This window comes from Myxine glutinosa, chromosome 1 (assembly GCF_964187855.1).
Source record: "Myxine glutinosa chromosome 1, kmMyxGlut1.1, whole genome shotgun sequence".
NCBI lineage: Eukaryota > Metazoa > Chordata > Myxini > Myxiniformes > Myxinidae > Myxine > Myxine glutinosa.
In genome coordinates, this window is record NC_136261.1 from 150003308 (window position 1) to 150027015 (window position 23708).

Here is a 23708-nt window from a genome sequence, read left to right on the forward strand (position 1 = left end):
CCCCCAAAATCCCCCATCAAGAGTCACCCTCACAATACATACCACCATCCCACATGCCCCCTCCACCATCCCCCCAAATCAACCATCAACAGTCACCCTCACAATGCATACCACCATCCCACATGCCCCCTCCACCATCCCCCCAAATCAACCATCAACAGTCACCCTCACAATGCATACCACCATCCTACATACCTCCTCCATCATCCCCCCAAAATCCCCCATCAACAGTCACCCTCACAATACATACCACCATCCCACATGCCCCCTCCACCATCCCCCCAAATCAACCATAAACAGTCACCCTCACAATGCATACCACCATCCCACATGCCCCCTCCACCATCCCCCCAAATCAACCATGAACAGTCACCCTCACAATACATACCACCATCCCACATGCCCCCTCCACCATCCCCCCAAATCAACCATCAACAGTCACCCTCACAATGCATACCACCATCCCACATGCCCCCTCCACCATCCCCCCAAATCAACCATCAACAGTCACCCTCACAATGCATACCACCATCCCACATACCTCCTCCATCGTCCCCCCAAAATCCCCCATCAAGAGTCACCCTCACAATGCATACAACCATCCCACATACCTCCTCCACCATCCCCCCCAAAATCCCCCATCAACAGTCACCCTCACAATACATACCACCATCCCACATGCCCCCTCCACCATCCCCCCAAATAAACCATCAACAGTCACCCTCACAATACATACCACCATTCCACATGCCCCCTCCACCATCCCCCCAAAATTCCCCATCAACTGTCACCCTCACAATACATACCACCATCCCACATGCCCCCTTCACCATCTCCACACAAATTCCCCCACAATCAACCGGCACAAGAGCTAACAACACACACACACACACACACACACACACACACACACACACACACACACACACACACACACACACACACACACACACACACACACACACACACACACACACACACACACACACACACACATCTCGTTTTTTCATTTCTGTTCCTTACAATTCTATCCCTCTCTTTCACACACACACACCCTCCACCATCCCCCCACAAACCCCCACCACCATCCCACACAAACATCTGGACAAACTTGATCTTTAAATTGATTTTCATCCTGAAGGAGAGGAGATGTAATGCCATGCTGTTCCTGCTCCATGAGTGTGTTTGGTTCCGTGTTTTGTGAAATAATATATCTGCTATTATGACCCAAGTGGCTTCGCACAACATCTCAGGAGAGTATGCCACAGCATAGGCCTGATGAATAAGGCAGTTATCTTACACCACCCCGCATCCCCCCTCCAAAATCCCCCATCACCCCCACAATACCCACCACCATCTCACCCCCCCCCTCCACCCCCACCCCCGCTCCCCTCTACAATCCTCCATCAACCGTTTGTCTGGGCGGTGTGGTGTAGATGTTGAGTCCGTTCCGCGTCGTGTCCCTGCTGTATTTCTTCTGGAGTAATATAACTGATTTATCAACTAATCCAAATTCCTTAGAAATCGTCAATTGAACGGAAAAACAAACCTTCCAATCTGTAGTGAACATTCGACCGGCGTTTTTATCTTCACTAACACCACTATTGTCGCCATGTTCGTCTGAATCGCTCGCATCAGGCTCAAAACAATACGGCTCCACAATTCCCCCGAAAGCGTTTCCATCATTAATTTTGTCTCAAATAGTTTGTTCAAAATCCCACTGATCAGTTTCAATTTACTGAGAACCTTCAGATTTGCTCATGATGGTGGAATCAATATCGGAATCCAAGCTCGGAATACACCGTTTCTCCATGTAAACCATCATTTCGATCAAGGTGAAATCATCACATGACGTCACTGGCAAAATCGAAAATCGAAACTCAACAGCTACTTTTGACACTTTCTGAATGGCAATTTTTTTTTTTAAATCAAAAAGAACTACCTTTCAAATTAGACCGTGATTAATGATTTTCAATGGTTTTCAGAAAAAAAAAATCATTTGGTTTTCCCTTTAAACTCCAAAAATCCAGTCTCAATGCATTCGTGTCTTTCGTTTGTGGAACTGCTTCCGAGAGACTATTCAATCTCACTCTTCACTTTGGGGCTTCGACCAAATGGTACACGACCATCTTATGTCATCATCCATCCCAACCCCTACCCACAATCTTTTTCATCTCCATTAACCCTTCCCCTTCCTAATGCAACCACCTTACCTGCATGTTACCATGTTTCCTCCCCTACTCTCTCTCTCTCTCTCTCTCTCTCTCTCTCTCTCTCTCTCTCTCTCTCTCTCTCTCTCTCTCTCTCTCTCTCTCCCTCCCCTTTTCCAGTCTATTCATTTTTCCAGTTTATTCATTCCCTTGCTGGTTGTTTGTTCATTTTTCCAGTTTAATCATTCCCTTGCTGGTTGTTTGTTCATTTTTCCAGTTTAATCATTCCCTTGCTGGTTGTTTGTTCACTTTTCCAGTTTATTCATTCCCTTGCTGGTTGTTTGTTCATTTTTCCAGTTTATTCATTCCATTGCTGGTTGTTTGTTCATTTTTCCAGTGTATTCATTCCCTTGCTGGTTGTTTGTTCATTTTTTCAGTTTAACCATTGCCTTGCTGGTTGTTTGTTCATTTTTCCAGTTTAATCATTCCCTTGCTGGTTGTTTGTTCATTTTTCCAGTTTAATCATTCCCTTACTGGCTGTTTGTTCATTTTTCCAGTTTATTCATTCCCTTGCTGGTTGTTTGTTCATTTTTTCAGTTTAATAATTCCCTTGCTCGTTGTTTGTTCATTTTTCCAGTTTAATCATTCCCTTTCTGGTTGTTTGTTCATTTTTCCAGTTTATTCATTCCCTTGGTGGTTGTTTGTTCATTTTTACAGTTTAATCATTCCCTTGCTGGTTGTTTGTTCATTTTCCCAGTTTATTCATTCCCTTGCTGGTTGTTTGTTCATTTTTCCAGTGTATTCATTCCCTTGCGGGTTGTTTGTTCATTTTTTCAGTTTAATCATTGCCTTGCTGGTTGTTTGTTCATTTTTCTAGTTATTCATTCCCTTGCTGGTTGTTTGTTCACTTTTTCAGTTTAGTCATTCCCTTGCTGGTTGTTTGTTCATTTTTCCAGTTTAATCATTCCCTTGCTGGTTGTTTGTTCACTTTTTCAGTTTAGTCATTCCCTTGCTGGCTGTTTGTTCATTTTTCCAGTTTAATCATTGCCTTGCTGGTTGTTTGTTCATTTTTTCAGTTTAATCATTGCCTTGCTGGTTGTTTGTTCATTTTTTCAGTTTAATCATTCCCTTGCTGGTTGTTTGTTCATTTTTCCAGTTTATTCATTCCCTTGCTGGTTGTTTGTTCATTTTTCCAGTATATTCATTCCCTTGCGGGTTGTTTGTTCATTTTTCCAGTTTAATCATTCCCTTGCTGGTTGTTTGTTCATTTTTCCAGTATATTCATTCCCTTGCGGGTTGTTTGTTCATTTTTTCAGTTCAATCATTCCCTTGCTGGTTGTTTGTTCATTTTTCCAGTTTATTCATTCCCTTGCTGGTTGTTTGTTCATTTTTCCAGTTTATTCATTCCCTTGCTGGTTGTTTGTTCATTTTTCCAGTTTAATCATTCCCTTGCTGGTGTTTGTTCATTTTTCCAGTTTAATCATTCCGTTGCTGGTTGTTTGTTCATTTTTCCAGTGTATTCATTTCCTTGCAGGTTGTTTGTTCATTTTTCCAGTTTAATCATTGCCTTGCTGGTTGTTTGTTCATTTTTTCAGTTTATTCATTCCCTTGCTGGTTGTCTGTTCATTTTTTCAGTTTATTCATTTCCTTGCGGGTTGTTTGTTCATTTTTCCAGTTTATTCATTCCCTTGCGGGTTGTTTGTTCATTACTCCAGTTTAATCATTACCTTGCTGGTTGTTTGTTCATTTCTCAAGCTTAATCATTCCCTTGCTGGTTGTTTGTTCATTTCTCCAGTTTAATCATCCCCTTGCTGGTTGTTTGTTCATTTCTCCAGTTTAATCATCCCCTTGCTAGTTGTTTGTTCATTTTTCCAGTTTAATCATTCCCTTGCTGGCTGTTTGATCATTTTTCCAGTTTAATCATTCCCTTGCTAGTTGTTTGTTCATTTTTCCAGTTTAATCATTCCCTTGCTGGCTGTTTGATCATTTTTCCAGTTTAATCATTCCCTTGCTAGTTGTTTGTTAATTTTTCCAGTTTAATCATTCCCTTGCTGGCTGTTTGTTCATTTTTCCAGTTTAACCATTCCCTTGCTAGTTGTTTGTTAATTTTTCCAGTTTAATCATTCCCTTGCTGGCTGTTTGTTCGTTTTTCCAGTTTAATCATTCCCTTGCTGGCTGTTTGTTCATTTTTCCAGTTTAATCATTCCCTTGCTCGTTGTTTGTTCATTTTTCCAGTTTAATCATTCCCTTTCTGGCTGTTTGTTCATTTTCCCAGTTTAATCTTTCCCTTGCTGGCTGTTTGTTCATTTTTTCCAGTTTAATCATATCCTTGCTGGTTGTTTGTTCATTTTTCCAGTTTAATCATTCCCTTGCTGGCTGTTTGTTCATTTTTCCAGTTTAATCTTTCCCTTGCTGGCTGTTTGTTCATTTTTCCCAGTTTAATCATATCCTTGCTGGTTGTTTGTTCGTTTTTGTCCCCCGTCACACAGCGGAGCGAAAGGGGGACTATGGTTTTCCCCTCCGTCCGTGTGTCCGTCCATCTGTCCTTCTGTCCGTCCGTCCGTGCGTGCGTGCGGGCGTGCATGCGTGCGGGCTTGCGTGCGTGCAAGCGTCAGCGAAGGACCGCATTCGAATTTGGTGTGTGGGTGCAACCCACGTCAAAATCAAAGATGGCCGCCGCCATGTATGTCTGATGCCATGTATGTCATGTCTGAACCTTGTGAGCTGAATATCTTGAAAAATAAGCGAAGTACCAACTTCTAATCTGGTGTGTGGGTGTACCTAGGCATAAGGAAGAAGGCTATTGAAAATTCGGTCGCCACGTCAAAATCCAAGATGGCCGCCGCCATGTATGTCTGAACCTTGTGAGATGAATATCTTGAAAAATAAGCGAAGTACCAACTTCTAATTTGGTGTCTGGGTGTATCTCGGCATGAGGAAGAACGCTGTTGAAAATTGGGTCGCCACGTCAAAATCCAAGATGGCCGCCACCATATATATGTCTGAATTTTTTGAGCGAAATATCTCGACAAATAAGCGAAGTACCAACTGCTAATCTGGTGTGTGGGTGTATCTAGGCACAAGCAAGAAGGCTGTTTAAAATTGGGTCGCCACGTCAAAATCCAAGATGGTCGCCGCCATGTATGTCTGAACCTTGTGAGATGAATATCTTGTAAAAATAAGCGAAGTACCAACTTCTAATTTGGTGTGTGGGTGTACCTTGGCATAAGTAAGAAAGCTATTGAAAATTGGATCGCCACGTCAAAATCCAAGATGGCCGCCACCATATATATGTCTGAACCTTGTGAGCGAAATATCTTGAAAAATAAGCGAAGTACCAACTTCTAATCTGGTGTGTGGGTGCATCTACGCATAAGCAAGAACGCTGCTTAAATTTAGGTCGCCACGTCAAAATCCAAGATGGCCGCCGCCATGTATGTCTGAACCTTGTGAGTGAAATATCTTGAAAAATAAGCGAAGTACCAACTTCTAATCTGGTGTGTGTGTGTATATAGGCATAAGGAAGAACGCTATAGAAAATTGGGTCGCCACATCAAAATCCAAAATGGCCGCCGCCATGTATGTCTGAACCTTGTGAGCGAAATATCATATCATAGCATGTTTTCTGCGTCTTCCACTTTGTCAACTCACATCACTTCCCCGACGGGGGGCCGAGGCGTAACGCTTGTTCCAGTTTAATCATCCCCTTGCTGGTTGTTTGTTCATTTTCCAGTTTACTCATTCCCTTGCTGGTTGTTTGTTCATTTTTCCAGTTTATTCATTCCCTTGCTGGTTGTTTGTTTATTTTTCCACTTTATTCATTCCCTTGATGGTTGTTTGTTCATTTCTCCAGTTTATTCATTCCCTTGCTGGTTGTTTGTTCATTTTTCCAGTTTAATCATTCCCTTGCTTGCTGCTTGTTCATTTTTTCAGTTTATTCATTCCCTTGCGGGGTGGTTTTTTTTTTTTTTTGTAAACTGAATCGAGCCTCGTGAAAGAGCTAACATTTACTTCACAAACAAATCAACCAGACAAACAAAATATATAAAAAGAGGGAGCGGAAGACAAGATGGGGAGAGAAGGGGAAGCACACAAACACAACATTTGAGAGCAGGGAGATGTGTGGAAGGGAGAGGGCTTGGGGGAAGGAGGCGTGGGAAGGGGGGGGGGGGGGTGGAGGCAGAAGTATAAAACACAAGGACACCAAGGACTTCCAGGACAGAAGTTGGTATTTCAAAAAAGTGGAATTGGGGTGTTTTAACGGGGGTAGAAAAGATCAAGGTTTTGGATGGGGGAAGATAAGAGATGCTGGTGAACAGCTGTTTTAAAGACCTGGAGGGGGGAGAGGGATTGAAGAGAGTGTTGGAGTTCATTCCTTTCCATTCCCTTGCAGTTTGTTCATTCCCTTCCATTCCCAACTGTGGCCCAATTGGCAACAATGCTTTTTTACCCTATCTCTTCATTTTTCCATGAGCCGAGATTTTGTATAAAAATAATTACTAATAATGTAATCTTCGAGTACATGTTCACCTCTATTGTGTGAGAGACAAGTAAATATATTTGATGGAGTCTTGATTTAATGCAAACATTTTTGACAAAAAAACCTCTGCCTCTGTCCTTTTCTATCATTATAGTTTTCACCCCTCAGCCCAAATTGGGCTGAGGGGTATTGTCGTCACGGGCGTCGTCTGGGCGTCCGTCAACTTTTGGTTTCCGTCAATTTCAAGGAGAACGGTTTGTCCGATGAAATCCATTTTTGCAGTGCGTATTGAGGTTGAGTAGAGGAAGGTTCCTTTCGAAAATGGGCGTGCCGCGATTTTCAATATGGCCGCTACGGCAGCCATCTTGAAATTGGTTTCCGTCAATTTCGAGCAGAACGGCTTGTCTGATTAAATCCATTTTTGCAGTGTGTGTTGGGGTTGGTTAGAGGAAGGCTCCTTTCGAAAGTGGGCGCACTGCGATTTTCAATATGGCCGCCACGGCAGCCATCTTGAAATTTGTTTCCGTAAATTTCAAGCAGAACGGCTTGGCCGATTAAATCCATTTTTGCAGTGTGTGTTGGGGTTGAGTAGAGGAAGGTTCCTTTCGAAAATGGGCGCGCTGTGATTTTCAATATGGCCGCCACGGCAGCCATCTTGAAATTGGTTTCCACCATGCATGGGCCGAGAGGTTACACCCGCTTTGCGGTGCTATTTTTTTTTTTAACTCTTATGTTAATGGAGGTTTTAATGTCATTGTTTGTCCAGTGAAATTGTCAATGTCCAGTGAAATTCCAGTGGCGATATCCTCATGAGCCGAGCCCGGAAACCTGTGCATGCTACATTGATTACGCGAACAATTGGGAAAAAACAAACAAACGCTGATTCAAACAGCGGAATGGCCAAACCGAATGTGCTTCTAGCCACCCACAGGAATATAAATACCAGCGAAATCTTCTCTATGCCATCCACAGGTCAGGTGTAGACGTTTTAATCCCCTAAATCATAAAGGAAACCAATGTGAGTTCCTCAGGTCAATTAATTCTTTTGAATCAACTGCCTGGAATAGTAATGAGGTTCTGGCTTTGTGCATTTAAGGATGATCTAATAATGGTGGCAAACAAGGCTTTGCATAAAATTGGATTGAGGTGATTTGGTGTCATCGTAAAAATGTCATGATGTCGCGTCATGTCATATTGGTGGAAAGGACCGAATATGACTATCATCAATTAGAAGCTTACTAGTTATGGAACCAATGGATGAAATCAACAGGATCAATGTTGATTGAAGTATGCCAACCTCATTGGGAAAGCAACGTGAAGCTGACATTTTGTGTGTTAACCCTTCATCAAAACAAGACAGAGGTGGGGGGTGGGGGGATTGATATGGAGAGAGGGATAGGGAGCAATGTCGAGGGAAAGACGGAATAGGGGCAAGGCATTTTATAGGGTGGAAGAATGGGATTGAGTCAGAGTGGGGTCTGGGGTCATGCAGCACATGGTGGTGAGAATGACTGATTTTGACATGGATTGTCATGGTTCAGGGGTTAAAATCCAGTAACTGCGACTGGAAGGAAATTGAAAATACAACCACTTCACTCTCAGGACCCAATAGCAGGATCAAAGTTACGGACTACTTTGAGTGCAGTGCACCTCCGGAATGTTATATGTGGAATCACATGTTCTCTCTACCAGAAACTCTTCATTGGTGAAAATGGACTAAGATGGGTGATTGCTTCCATGAATACTTGCTCCACATATGGACCAATAACACAGACCTTTCCAAGTCGATTGCTCTACACTTCAACCTACCATGGCATTTGTTCAGCCACAGCAAGCTGCGCTATCATTCTCCATTTCAGCACCATAGACAGTCACATTCTCCATTTCAGCACCATGTACAGTCATATTCTCTATTTCAGGACCATTGACAGTCACATTCTCCATTTAAGCACGATGGACAGTCACATTCTCCATTTCAGCACCATGGACAGCCACATTCTCCATTTCAGCACCATAGACAGTGACACTTTCCATTTCAGCACCAAGGACAGTCACATTATCCATTTCAGCCCCATGGACAGTCAGTCACAAGCACAAAGACCCTTATCTACAGGATGGGCATGTTGGAGTTTCAGTCAGAAAGTTGTCTACACAAGCTCATTCAGTCAGACTTGCCATCCCCTACAACTGTCCAATTCATTTTCTCTCTCAATTATTACCCTCGCCTGAGGAGAGGGTATTGCATTTGAGTCCGTTTGTTACTTGCCAATTTGTTTTTTTTCTTCAAGTATGTTGATCACTCCGGTTTGTGTGTTTGTGTGTGTGTATGTGTGTATGTGTGTATGTGTGTATGTGTGTATGTGTGTTTGAGTGTTTGTGTGTTTGTCTGTCCACTCACTTATACTTGCCTACAGGTCATAATTTTAAACCGATCTTCACGAAACTTCACCAAATTGTAGAGTTTGTAGTCCGGAAAAATCCTATATATTTTTGAGGTCAAAAGGTCAAAAGGTCAACATAGGCCACTTTTTTCAAATTTCTAAAATCCTCAATTTTAATCCGATCGACTTAAAATTTGAATAGGATTTTCATATCAGCGAACTGAATTCTATCACCAACTATTTGTGAGATCAGCATAGGCCAAAAGGTCAACATAGGCCAAAGGTCAAAAACAATTTCAAATTTCTAAAATCCTCAATTTTCATTCGATTGACTTGAAATTTGAAAAGGATTTACATATCGGCTAACTGAATTCAACCACCAACTATTTTTGAGATCAGCATAGGCCAAAGGGTCAATATAGGCCAAAGGTCAACAACAATTTCAGATTTCGAAAATCCTCAATTATCATCCGATTCACTTGAACTTTGAATGGGATTTACATATCAGCAAACTGAATTCAACCACCAACTATTTTGGAGAGCAACATAGGCCAAAGGTCAACAACAATTTCAAATTTCTAAAATCCTCAATTTTCATCTGATTGACTTGAAATTTGAATAGGATTTACATATCCGCTAACTGAATTCAACTACCAACTATTTGTGAAATCAGCGTAGGCCAAAAGGTCAACATAGGCCAAATGTCAACCAGTTTTTTCAAATTTCTAAAATCCTCAATTTTCATCTGATTGACTTGAAATTTGAATAGGATTTACATATCAGCTCACTGAAACCAACCACCAACTATTTTTGAGGTCAACATAGGCAAAAAGGTCAACATCGGCCAAAGGTCAACCACTTTTTACCAATTTCTAAAATCCAGGATTTTCATCCGATTGACTTGGAATTTGAATCGGATTTTCATATCAGTGAACTGAATTCAACCACCAACTATTTTTGAGATAAGCATAGGCAAAAAGGTCAACATAGACAAAAGGTCAACAACTATTTCAAATTTTTAAAATCCTCAATTTTCATCCAATTGATTTGGAATTTGAATGGGATTTTCATATCAGCTTACTGAAACCAACCACCAAGTATTTTTGAGGTCAACATAGGCCAAAAGGTCAACATAGGCCAAATTTCTAAAATTGTCAATTTTCATCCGATTAACTTAAACTTTGAAGACGATTTGCATATCAGGTCACTGAATACTACCACAAATTATTTTTGAGGTCAAAAGGATGCTCTACTGAGTGCCATTCTACTTTGTTCTGTTTTTCCAAGTGTCGCTCTATGAGTGATTTTTCATTTGTTTCTTTGTCTGTCTGTTTGTTACTTGCCGGAAAATATTCCGGCAAGTATGTTGATCGGTTGGTTTGTCTGTCTGTCTGTTTGTCTGTTTGTTCGCAGTACTACATCTACACTGTTGCACGTAGAATCGCCAAACTTAACACACATATTTGTCTTGCCCTGGAATAGACTGTGCCCAATTTTTAACTCTCTCGGCCCAAGGCCTCCATTATGACGTCATAATTCGACAAGTACAAAACTTCATCTAATCACGATTAAATTTCTTCAGCGACATGACGGCATAAACTGGTGGAGAAAAAAATAATGATGACGTCATCGGTCACGTGGTTCGGCCGCCATCTTGGAAAAACCGAAAAACTTTGCACCTCTATATCTCTGAAAGTGCTGAATTGAAAAAATTGAGACATGGCTCATTGTAAAGAACTCTCCATGGGGAATAAAATATGTTAATGATCATGTCATTGGTGCCTCCATTATGACGTCATAATTCGACAAGTACAAAACTTCATCTGGTCAAGATGCAATTTCTTGAGCACCATGTCGGCATAAACTGGTGGAGAAAAAAAAATGATGACGTCATCGGTCACGTGGTTCGGCCGCCATCTTGGAAAAACGGGAAAAAACTTTGCACCTCTATATCTCTGAAAGTGCTGAATAGAAAAAATTGAGACATGGCTCATTGTAAAGAACTCTCCATGGGGAATAAAATATGTTAATGATGATGTCATAGGTTCCTCCATCATGACGTCATAATTCGACAAGTACAAAACTTCATCCGATCAAGATGAAATTTCTTGAGCATCATCAAGGAATAAATGTTAAGAAAACAAATAATGATGATGTCATCAGTCACGTGGTTCGGCCGCCATATTTGTCCAAAATGGCCGATAAAAAAGAACATTCCGGCAATTGCTCTGTCTCTGACCGATTTTCATTTGTCTGTTTGTTTGTTTGTCCGCACAGAATAAATATGATTTTCTCTGCAACCGTTGGTTCGATTGACAGGAAATTTTCACCATATGTGCAGTTCCACCTGTATAATTTTTAAATTATAATTACGACGTCATACATCACGTGGTATGGCCGCCATCTTGGAAAAACCGAAAAACATTGCACCTCTATATCTCTGAAAGTGCTGCATAGAAAACATTGAGACATGGCTCATTCTAAAGAACTCTCCATGTGGAATAACACATGTTAATGATGATGTCATAGGTGCCTCCATTATGACGTCATAATTCGATAAGTACAAAACTTCATCGGATCAAGATGAAATTTCTTGAGCGTCATCTAGGGAAAAATTGGTTGAGGAAAAAAAATTGATGATGTCATCGGTCACATGGTTTGGCCGCCATCTTGGAAAAAACCGAAAAAATTTGCACCTCTATATCTCTGAAAGCGCTGCATAAAAAAATTGAGACATGGCTCATTGTAAAGAACTCTCCATGAGGAATAACTTTAAAAAATGATGATGACGTCATAGGCAACGTGGTTCGGCCGCCATATTTGTTTTAACACAAAAGCCTTAAAATCCACTGAAAACACATCCTGACGAGGGTCTGCAATCTCTGATTGCTCTTTCCTGTTCCCCTTTTATTAGCCCCCGTTGGACTTAGTCCGAAATGGGGACTTATGGATTGGGTCTCCTCCGTCGGTGCGTGCATGCCTCCACAACCATATCTCGGAAAGGTATGGACCGATTTTGTTCATACTTGGTACAAAGACAATACATGATGGTATAGATATACACATCATTTTGTTTCGCGACGCTATTAAAGATGGTCGACTGGTAGACTGGCAGCCATTATAGTTGTGAAAAAAACAGGTATTGAATACGCCCTCAACCATTTCTTGGCCCTGCATTTACCGATCTTGTTCAAACGTGGCACACAAATAATGAATGATCGCTTAAATATGTTAGTCATTTTTATTTCGAGATTATATCCAAGATGGCTGGCTGGCGGCCATTTTGTTATTTAAACGTGTCACCAAACATCTCTCGACATGCATGGACAGATTTTGTTCAAACTTGGCCCAAAGACAATACATGAGTGTACATATGCAGAAGATTTTGTTTTGTCATCTGACCAAAGATGGTCGGCTGACAGCCTTTAACTCTGTACAGCAAAATTAGGAAAATCACGGGGGCTATGACATTTTATGTCTTTGACTTCTTGTTTTATTTCATAACATTCTATCTGTCCCACCCCTCTTCCTTTTTCTATTTCTCAATGTCTTTTAACTTTTCCTCTCCTCCCTTCTTTTCCTCTTTTCTCTCACCTCTATAATAGTGTTTTTACTATCCCCACGGTTTTTGAAAAAAACCAAAAAAACCAGGGGGATATTGTAATCGGCTCCATTCTGTCTGTTTTTCGGTCCTGTCTGTCTGACCGTCCATCCATCACACTATCTCCTAAACGGTTGAGCAAAAATTCACCAAACTTGCTAGTTATGATCATCACATGGCAAAAAGGTGTGAGTAGTACCACCTTGGCTCGGCTCCCTTCGGCAGGGTAAAAAAAAAAAAGAAGAAGCCATTACGAGCACATTTTAAAACATTAAAATTTTTTATTTTTTTATTTTTTTTGTATACAGGATCGAGGCTCGTGAAAGAGCGAACATTTATCACGCAAAAAAATCAAACAGACACACAAAGTATATAATAAGGGTAGCGGTAGACAAGATGGGGAGAGAAGGGGAAGCACACAAACACAACATTTGAGAGCAGGGACATCGGGAGATCTGTGTGAGGGAGAAGGCTTGGGGGGAGGAGGCGTGGGAAGAGGGGTCGGAGGGGGTGGGGGGGGGAGAAGTTAAATTAAATTAAAGTTTGTTTATGCAATCAACATTGGCGGATGTATGAAATATGTAACGACTTTTTTTTTTAGATTTGACTCACGGTTCATATTCCTGGGGGTTGGGGCTTTGAGTTGCCGGAGTTACAACAGAAGAATTTTTTAAAATTCAAATTTGATATTGGGTTATTCCAGGTGGAACTTTTTCCCATCTTTCAATTTTGCTTTAAGTGGGAAGCGTCGAGATTTGTGATGGATCCATCAACTTCACCCTTTTTCTTTTCTGTTTCACTTTTTAAAGTCGTTTCAGTTTATCTATCAAATTTTCTGTCACTTTTTGCGTTTTCCATTATTACTCTCACCTTCCTCCTAGTCCCAGTCCACTTGACTTCTAACCTATGAACTTTTACCTTCCCTGTCAAAAGCAGTCATTGTCACCACCACATGCTCCCTGACCCCTGACCCCATTCTGACACATTCACTTCTAAATCACTCCCACCCTATATTAATGCTCGCTTCTATTCCATCTCTCGCCTTTACTCCAATGAAAGGCTAATGTCCGAAATGTCAGCTTCTCCTTGTTTCCCAAAGCGATTGGCATACCTCATTCAATGTGTTGTTGATTTCATCCATGGTTTTGTCTGTCCATCGACGCAGATCAACAAGAGCCTTCAACAGCAAGACTAGTTCCTCATGTCACTACATGTATTTTTGAAGCCTCATCGGGATGTTATGCAAATTCAGCAAAAGTGCTAAAGAGGCAAGATGGCCAACCTACCCTAAATGCATCCCATACAAGAAATTGGGCATTTGGTCAAAGAACCATTCCAAAATGTTATCGAAAGCAGCAGTCCATTGTGTGTTAAACAGCAGTTATCTGCCGGCATTAGTCCAATCAGCAGTTAACCTGGCGTCCCATCTACTGGCATTAGTGAACGTTAAAAATCCCACGGTGTCATTCATGAAGAGTGGGTGAGCTATCTTCGGCACCCTGAACAAATTAACATTTTCTGCTCTGACTTACTGACTCGGCTTCGGCAACACTAACACTCTGCATGGTGCATGATGATGATGATGATGATGGTCGATGATGATGATGATGGTCGATGATGATGATGATGATGATGATGGTAGATGATGATGATGGTAGATGATGATGATGATGATGATGATGGTCGATGATGATGATGATGATGGTCGATGATGATGATGATGATGATGGTCGATGATGATGATGATGATGGTCGATGATGATGATGATGATGGTAGATGATGATGATGGTAGATGATGATGATGCTGATGGTAGATGATGATGGTAGATGATGATGATGATGGTAGATGATGATGATGGTAGATGATGATGATGGTAGATGATGATGATGATGGTAGATGATGATGATGGTGGTAGATGATGATGATGGTAGATGATGATGATGATGGTAGATGATGATGATGGTAGATGATGATGATGATGATGGTAGATGATGATGATGATGATGGTAGATGATGATGATGCTGATGGTAGATGATGATGGTAGATGATGATGGTCGATGATGATGATGATGATGGTAGATGATGATGATGATGGTAGCTGATGATGATGATGACGGTAGATGATGATGATGATGGTAGATGATGATGATGGTAGATGATGATGATGATGATGATGATGGTAGATGATGATGGCAGATGATGATGATGGTAGATGATGATGATGGTAGATGATGATAATGGTAGATGATGATGATGATGATGGTAGATGATGATAATGGTAGATGATGATGATGATGATGGTAGATGATGATAATGGTAGATGATGATGATGATGATGGTAGATGATGATGGTGGTAGATGATGATGGTAGATGATGATGGTAGATGATGATGGTAGATGATGATGGTAGATGATGATGATGATGATGATGGTAGATGATGATGAAGGTAGATGATGATGATGATGATGATGATGGTAGATGATGATGGTAGATGATGATGATGATTGCACACCAGGTAGATGGCTTTATACGTTCCTCAAAAGCATTGCATTGATCACACTGTATTAACAATGCACCAGTAGTCGAGTCTCGATTGATTTAATCAATAATGGAACACAGGTTCAGACAACTCAAATAAAACGAAATAATTTGAAGGGAAAAAGAGCTTAGTTGGTAATACCCTTGTGCTGGTCTGTCTATTTTGTGATTGATTCCTGATTAAGTTAGAGCTTTAAAGCTGTTTGTGAGACGTGAGTGAGCAAGGAGTGCTGCTTTTATGTGGCAGGCTGAAATTTGAGACATTAAGCTGGCTGTCTTGTCTGCACTAACGTTTTGTTGCCATAAATTGTATTTTTGCATTTTAGGCCTTTTGGTTGGTACAATAGTCACATACATTTAAATAACGTCTTAAATGGGATAATTTAACAACGTCAGTTTTAAGAACAATGGCAATTGCACAATTTGAGATGTTAAATATATGAAAGTTAATAAAATTGAAAGGGATTGCAATGTAGATGTGATTTTACATAGCACTGTTATGAAACAACAGATATGGCTATATCTTGTGGTTATCCGCCATGATTAACAGAGAACGCCACCCCCACGATTAAGCCAAACAAACAGCCGTCGCTCAAAACTGTAACACCATCTCTACCGAGCTACCAGCACATGGATGGATGTGAATTCGGCTTCTTCTGTATTTTAAATTATTTATTTGGTGAGGTAGGGAAAAACATGTAACTTTATATGATTTTTATTTGCCTTGTGATGCTTCATTGTAATATTTCTTTCCACTCTCACCTTCACATTATTTCTCATACATCACACATTTCTTCCATCTGCAATCACAATTAAGGGGTGGTTGGGGTATAGAGGGGGAGGGGGGGGGGAGTGAGGTAAGTGACCCAATATTGTCATCTATCTATAATTCCAGTAATCTCTGTGTGTGTGTGTGTGTGTGTGTGTGTGTGTGTGTGTGTGTGTGTATGTGTGTATGTCTGTGTGTTTGTCTGTGACCGCTGTTTCTCGACGACCACGGGTCCGATATACTTGAAACTTGCCAGGTATATTGCTGGGGACCCGAGGATGTGCCTTTTCAAGGTTTTAAATTAATCGGAGAAGTAGTTACCGAGCTATGTCCAAAAAACGATTCAACCAATCAGAGAGCAGCGAGCTATCACGTGTGCCGAACGTGGCGAACAGACTCTGCCTCGGACGGCACATTTGAGAGCGTATTCATTTATTTCCCGTCGGCAAACTATGTTGGCGTTCAACTATGTTTTAAAACTAATTAAAACTAATTTGCGATTCATCGTAACTGCGATATGCGACCTTCCGGACAGTGAAGACTGCACTTCCGGCAGCCAATCACAGAACGCGTTGTTGCGTAGGCGTGGCCGATGTGAGAGCGAGCCGAGCCGAGCGCGTGCGCCATTACGGTTCGTAATTCGATTTCTTCCGGAGAAAATAATAATTTCTCGATTTCTTATGCGCATTATTTCTCCCAATTCAGTCAGAGCGAAGGGCGGAAGCGAAGAGCGTTGTTTTTTTTGTTTACGGGCGTACGGGCGTACGGGCGGGGTAGAGCGTACGGGTAGCGTTTTTTTTTTTTTTTGGCAAGGAACGGGCACCCACGTACGGGCATGCCCTAGTACATTTAATGTGTGCAAGAAGTGAGTTAATTGAAACATAATCAATTCTAAGATAAAGAGGGAGTCTCCCTAAAGAGCATACCTCCACAAGGCTGAACAATTTACGTTTTAGAATCCCACCGATAGGCCGGATCGGGATTCGGACCCGAACCAAAATCGAATCGGCTTGTTCTTGTCACCGAACCAACTCATCCACCTCGTTTTGTCATAATCCGTCCAACAATATTTTGAAATATCGCTTTGGCCAAATATCTCAATGGTGAAGAATCCCTTAAAAATTATTATAAGATCCAGATCTTCACCAAATTCTAATCAATCCGTCCTTGTCAAATTCCTAACCTGTCCACCAAGTTTCGTCCGAATCCATCCATAAACCTTTGAGATATCATGCTCCCAGACAGACAGACAAATAGGGGTGTATACAAAACCTCCGTCCAGATTTGGGGGAGGAGGTAAAATGGGTTTTTCTGACGATGTGTCGGTGTTCATTAGTGTGGTCCAAAAAACATCGATCTCTCCGATTTTGATGCTCTACTGGATTATTGTTAGAAATGGTCTAAAACATTCACCCACCAAATATTTTCGCTCGATTCCATCTGGAAACTCGTACACACTTCAATTGAAATATGGCGTTTTCACCAAATTTGGCTAAATGAGAACAATCCAATAGCAACCTAGGTGGAAAAAGTACATGCACTATTGTACGAAGCCATTTTGTGGTTCATGACTTTTTGCATGCGCTTGCGCCTGTAAGTGTGAAATCATCATGGTCGAAACATGTTTGACAATGCTTGAAACATGTTTGAAACATGTTCATACATGTCTGACTCATGTTTCGACCATGAGGACTTCACAGGGGTATGTACCATCAATGACATTATTTAGGAAAAAAATATTTCTAAAGTCTTTGTAAGTCATTAAAATTGACCAAAATGACAAATTTATATGTTGAGTGTGTATGAGTTTATAGATGACTCAGATGCAAAATATTTTTTGGGTGAATGATTTAGACCATTTCTAACAATAATCCAATAGAGCATCAAAATCCAGATAAAAAAGTGATTTTTTTCCATTTTTGGACCACCCTCGTGTTCATGTCCCAGAGATTATTCAAGCTGCACGGCAACACATGGAGAGAAGTCCACTCATAATAAGCAAGACTACGGTACACTCAGCTGTAACAATTGTGAGAATACTGAAGGAAGCCAAATCGGATGTTCCCTTCCAACATTCAGCTTTTCAGTGCACTCGATGACAATGATCACGCAGTATTGGTATGAATTTTGTAACCGCTTTTCTGAAGCAATGGGAAATGGAGACCTCAGTATCAATGACATAATTTTCTCTGATGAGTGCCATATTTACATTAATGAAAGTAGATGGTATTTTAGAATACTTACCCTGCGCAGACGACTTGGTGCGAGTCAACCCCTGTTTTTAAGATGTTTTTTCCTTTGATCCAATATGGCTGCCAGACCACGTGACCGATGACGTCATAAATTTACATTCTCCAATATAATTGTGGTGTAGATCACGCTCAATAAATTTCAAACTGCCCGGACGAAGCGTTGTATTTGTCGAGTTATGACGTCATAATAAAGGCACCAATGACGCCATCGTTAACGGCACTTATTACCTCTGCCACCAAAGGTGGATGGAAGTTACGTTTTCACCCATGTCTGTCTGTCCGTCCGTTTGTGCACAAGATATTTCAAAAATGTTGTGTACAGATTCGGACGAGATTTGGCAGAGATGTCGCGTATGTGACAAGGACGAAATGATTAGATTTTGGTGAAGATCCGGAGTCGGATCCGGCTAGTAGAATTTTTTAAAGTGATTCTTCACCATTGAGTGATTGGGCTAAAACCGATACATAGCAGGATATCTCGAAAAGTTGTGGACGGATTTGGATGAAACTTGGTGGACCAGTTGGGTGTGTGACGAGGACGATTCGATTCGATTTTGGTGAATATCTGTATATGGATTCGAATATGATAATTATTTAATTTCTTCAGTGATTCTTCACCATTTGGAGATGGGGCCAAAAACAAACTATACATGGCAGGATATCTGAAAAAGTTATGGATGGATTTGGACGAAACGTGTTGGACAGGTTGTGTGTGTGACGAGGAAGAATCGATTCGATTTTGGTGAAGATCCGAATCCAGATAGGAGAATTTTAAAGTGATTCTTCCCCATTGAGTGATATAGCCAACCAGGTGGAGGTATGCTCCCTACTGAATGCCGTACTAGTTCTCCATGCGGAGTTCTTTACAATGAGCCACGGTTCAATTTTTTTTCCCCATGGAGCGGTTTCGGTGATATGGAGGTCCAAGTATTTTCGGGTTTTTTTTTTCGGCCCTACCACGTGACCTATGACGTCATAATTATCATTTTAAAACTTCCACATGAGTCGACGCATACTATGGTGTAAATCTCTTGTCAATTGGACCAACCGTTGCCGAGAAAATGAATTTTAACAATGCAGGCACGTAGGCCTACGATCGCTTAACCTCGCATTCCGCTTTGCGAGCGCAGGGTAATGACGAATAAACAGAATGGCAGATTTGGGGGAATTGGGAAAGCCACAGGAACATGAAGAAGCTTCACTTCACTACGAAAATCACCGTCTGGTGCGGATTGGATTCGACATGAATCTGCGGACCCGATTTTGTTGGAGACCCTAATACCGAAACAGCAGTAACTCTGGCATCAGATGGCTTCCTTCACAAGCTCAAGACTTGCCTATGGAACATAATAATGAAACTCTGTCGTTTGAACGAGACGTGGCCACAACTCACACCTCTAATGAATGTCTCGCTTGGCTGAGGGAAAAAGATTCCCTGACGAGTCACTGCTGTAATATTTTTTATGGGGAATAGTTAAAGGGAGAATGGTTGAAAACAACCAAAATTGCTCATTTGAAAGATGGTTATTCAGATGACGTCAGAGTTTCGCAACACACCCTTCAGAAAGTGATGCATGGACCTGTTGCTGAATATAAGAAAATGCATAGAAATTGGGGCCATATTGAGAACCTGGTTTAGGTATTGAAACTTTAGGATTGCTCAAATCCTTCACATATATAAATTCTTCCATAAAGGTCAAAGGTGTTGAGTTTGGAATTCTTATTATTCTCTTTGGTTACCTTTTTTAGCACCCACCCTTTTTTGGCGTGGGTAGGGAATTGAGTATAGAGGAGGAATTTAATTTCCTATCATTGTTGCATACGTATTAGGTAGACATTTCCTTCTCCAATATAGGCACAAGGCAATCGTAAGAGTTTCCTCAATGATTTAACCCTTGACTCTGTTGCCTTCTAGATTGGAGGCAGATGGAAACCGAAACGTATTCCTCTACCGGTAAGTACAAAATTCTATTCCCTCCAAGCTTTCACTTCAGTGTGAATTATTTTGTGCCTCTGCTATCGATTGCTGAGCAGCTTACGGAATTGAACTTTTGCTGAACGGAAATTGAATTGCCTTAAGCTGGAGTGACACAAGGGGATTTATTCATGTTTGAGGTGCTGGTACCATTCAAGGAGTTTTGGCCTCATTGTCAATGGAGTGGCTGATGGTCGACTGTTGCAGGGGTGGATTAAGAGCATGGATAGTTGCTTTGCGACTGGCAGGATAGATCGGTGGTAGTCTACTCGTCTTTGAGATGTCGACTTTGGGTTTATTCCCAACCTAAATGCGAACTGTTCCACATCACCAGTGGACCCGGTGTACTGTCTATCCGATGGAGCATCAAGCCGGGTACCCACTGCCAGTGTTGGTTAGGGTTAGGGTTAGGATTAGGGTTGTTAGAATTAGGGTTGTTAGAATTTGGGTTAGGGTTAGGGTTAGGGTTGTTAGAATTAGGGTTGTTAGAATTAGGGTTAGGGTTAGGGTTAGGGTTAGGGTTGTTAGAATTAGGGTTGTTAGAATTATGGTTAGGGTTAGGGTTGTTAGGGTGAGGGTTGTTAGAATTAGGGTTGTTAGAATTAGGGTTAGGGTTTGGGTGTTGTGGGCTCGTGGGCGTCAAGGATTCCTTGTCGTCTTTCACAAATAGTCGGCCATTGTTGGTAGTATCCTGAGCAAGTTCCAAATTCCTGCTCTGACTACAGCTGGGAAGGCATTGGTAAACTACTCCGTGCAATCATTGCTATGAGACTGTTTGGCATCCATGATCTTTCTTCCGATCATGATTCTGCATCCTTGCCATGAGACGACAATGTGCCTTCAGCCAGACAGATCGACAAAAAGTTTGTTAGTTGCATGAGATTAGAGAGAAATAAATATCCTGAAGTGCGGTGCTATGCGCACGACTTGTTCGCCAAGAAGAGAAGCAACAACGCAGGTAACCAAAAAAAGAGTCTTTATTACAAAGCTCAACTATAGCACTGAGGTGCTCGGGGCTGCGCGCCCCGTGTATATCCGGAGGCCACGCCTACCCCTCGGGCGTGGCCGACACCCTCTTGGTGCGCGGAATGATGTCACCGCGCCAGCGCCATCGTGTTCACCACACGCGCCCCCCCAGAATTCCCGCGCACCTGAAGGGTCAGTTTGCGGGGCAAACGGATGACCCGGCCGAAGCGCCCTCTGGCGGCTGGCGGCATCTGGGATGCCGGGATGTCATCTGGGATGCCTCCGGCGGCACCTGGGATGGGTGCAGGACCGGGGGGGGGGGGGGCGTGCCGGCGGGGCCGGGCGGTGCCGGAGGTCTGCCCGCCGGGGGGCGGCCCCGCCACGGGGGCCGAGCCATTGACGGGGGGTGGTCCACGTCGAGGTGGGCCGGCTTGTGGCGGTCCACGGAAACGCGGTCAGGAGTACCGCCAATGTCAAGGGTGAAGTGTTTCGCCCCGGTGTCCAGCACGCGGAAGGGCCCGTCGTACGGGGGCCGCAGCGGTGTCCGGTGGGCGTCGTGGCGGACGAACACGTACTCCGCCGTGCGAAGCTCCGGGGCGACGTGCGTTGGCGGGCACCCATGGTGCGCCGTCGGCACCGGGGCGAACCTCCGGGCGGTCTCCTGCAGTGCGGAGCGCTGCTGTGCTGCGGACCATGGTGCCGTGGAGTCGGGGAGGAACTCGCCCGGCACCCGCAGCGGTTGTCCGAAGACCAACTCCACCGCGGATGCGTGCAGGTCGTCCTTGGGCGCCGTCCGGAGGCCCAGCAGGACCCAGGGGAGCCTGTCGACCCAGCCGCCGTCGCGGAGGGTGGCCCGGAGCGCGGCCTTCAAGGAGCGGTGGAGGCGCTCGCACAGGCCGTTGGCCTGGGGGTGGTAGGCCATGGTGCGGTGCAGCTGGACGCCGAGCCCCCGCGCGACCGCCCCCCAGAGCTCCGAGGTGAACTGGGGGCCGCGGTCGGACGAGATGTCCGAGGGGGCGCCGAACCGGGCAACCCAGGTGGCGATGAACGCCTGCACGACGTCCGCCGCCGTCGTCGTTGCCGCCAAAGGCACGACCTCCTGCCACCGGGTGGTGCGGTCCACCATGGTGAGGATGTGGGTGAAACCCCGCGAAGGGGGCAGAGGTCCCACCAAGTTCACGTGAACGTGGTCGAACCGACGTTCGGGCACCGTGAACGGGGCCAACGGGGCCTGGGTGTGGCGGTGCACCTTTGCGCGCTGGCATGCGAGGTACGTCCTGGTCCAATCGTGGAAGGCCTTCCGGAGGCCATGCCAGACGAACTTTTCGGCAACCAACCTCTGGGAGGCCATCGTGCCCGGGTGGGGCATGCTGTGGATGGCGTCAAAAACCCGGCGCTGCCAGCCCGCGGGCACGATGGGGCGAGGCCGCCCGAGGGAGACATCGCACAAGAGGGCCGTGCCCGCGCCGTCGAATGGCACCTCGGTGACGCGGAGGCCCGTGACGGCAGTCCGCAAGGCCTGGACGTCGGGGTCGGCGGTCTGGTCCGCCGCCATCCGGGCATAGTCGATCCCGAGGTGGACCGCGTGGGCGACGGACCGGGAAAGGCAATCCGCCACCGGGTTGTCCTTTCCCACAACGTGCCGGATGTCCGTCGTGTACTCGGACATGGCCGAGAGGCGACGCTACTGCCGGGCCGACCATGGCTCGGCGACCTTGGCCATCGCAAAGACCAGGGGCTTGTGGTCGACGAAGGCCGTGAACGAACGGCCCTCGAGCAGATGGCGGAAGTGCCGGACCGCCAGGTGGAGCCCGAGCAACTCGCGGTCAAAGGTGCTGTACCGGCGTTAGTGCGGGCGAAGCTGCCGGCTGAAAAACGCCAGCGGTTGCCAAGCACCACGCACCCATTGCTCGTGCACCGCGCCCACCGCGTAGTCTGACGCGTCGGTGGTGATGGCGATCAGTGCATCGAACGCCGGGTGCGCGAGCATGGTGGCGTTAGCCAAGGCGAGCTTCGCGCCCGCGAACGCCGCGTCCATCTGCTTGTTCCAAACAACGTCACCTTTGCCCGGCTTCCCCTGGAGGGCCTCGTGCAGGGGGCGCAGGAGCTGGGCGACGCGGGGCAGGAAACGGTGGTAAAAGTTTACCATGCCCAGGAACTCCTGGAGCCCCCTGATCGTGCGGGGGCGCGGAAACCCCTTGACCGCCTCCACCTTTGCCGGCAAGGGGGTGGCCCCGTGCCTGGTGACGCGGTGCCCCAAAAAGTCGATTTCGGCGACGCCGAACCGGCACTTGGCGGGGTTTACGATCAGGCCATGCTGGCCCAGGCGTTCGAAGAGCGTGCGGAGGTGGCGGAGGTGCTCTTCACGGGACGCGCTTGCGACAAGGATGTCGTCCAGGTAGACATAAACGCAATCCAAGTCGCGCAAGACGCTGTCCATCAATCGTTGGAACGCCTGAGCCGCATTCTTCAAACCGAAGGGCATCCGAAGAAACTTGAAGAGGCCGAATGGTGTAATGACGGCCGTCTTCGGTATGTCCTCCGGCCTGACGGGGACCTGGTGGTACCCGCGGATGAGGTCCACCTTAGAAA

At 44.2% G+C, this 23708-nt stretch overlaps 1 protein-coding gene across 1 annotated transcript in view; it reads left to right on the forward strand.

The window, feature by feature from the left end:
* Positions 1-23708, forward strand: part of SYT12 (synaptotagmin 12) — a 102142-nt gene that overhangs the window by 4100 nt on the left and 74334 nt on the right. The window contains exon 2 of the mRNA XM_068119413.2: positions 20091-20129. Within this exon, the coding sequence (XP_067975514.2) occupies positions 20102-20129 (28 nt within the window). The 5' untranslated portion in view covers positions 20091-20101. The remainder of the gene's footprint in view (positions 1-20090; positions 20130-23708) is intronic.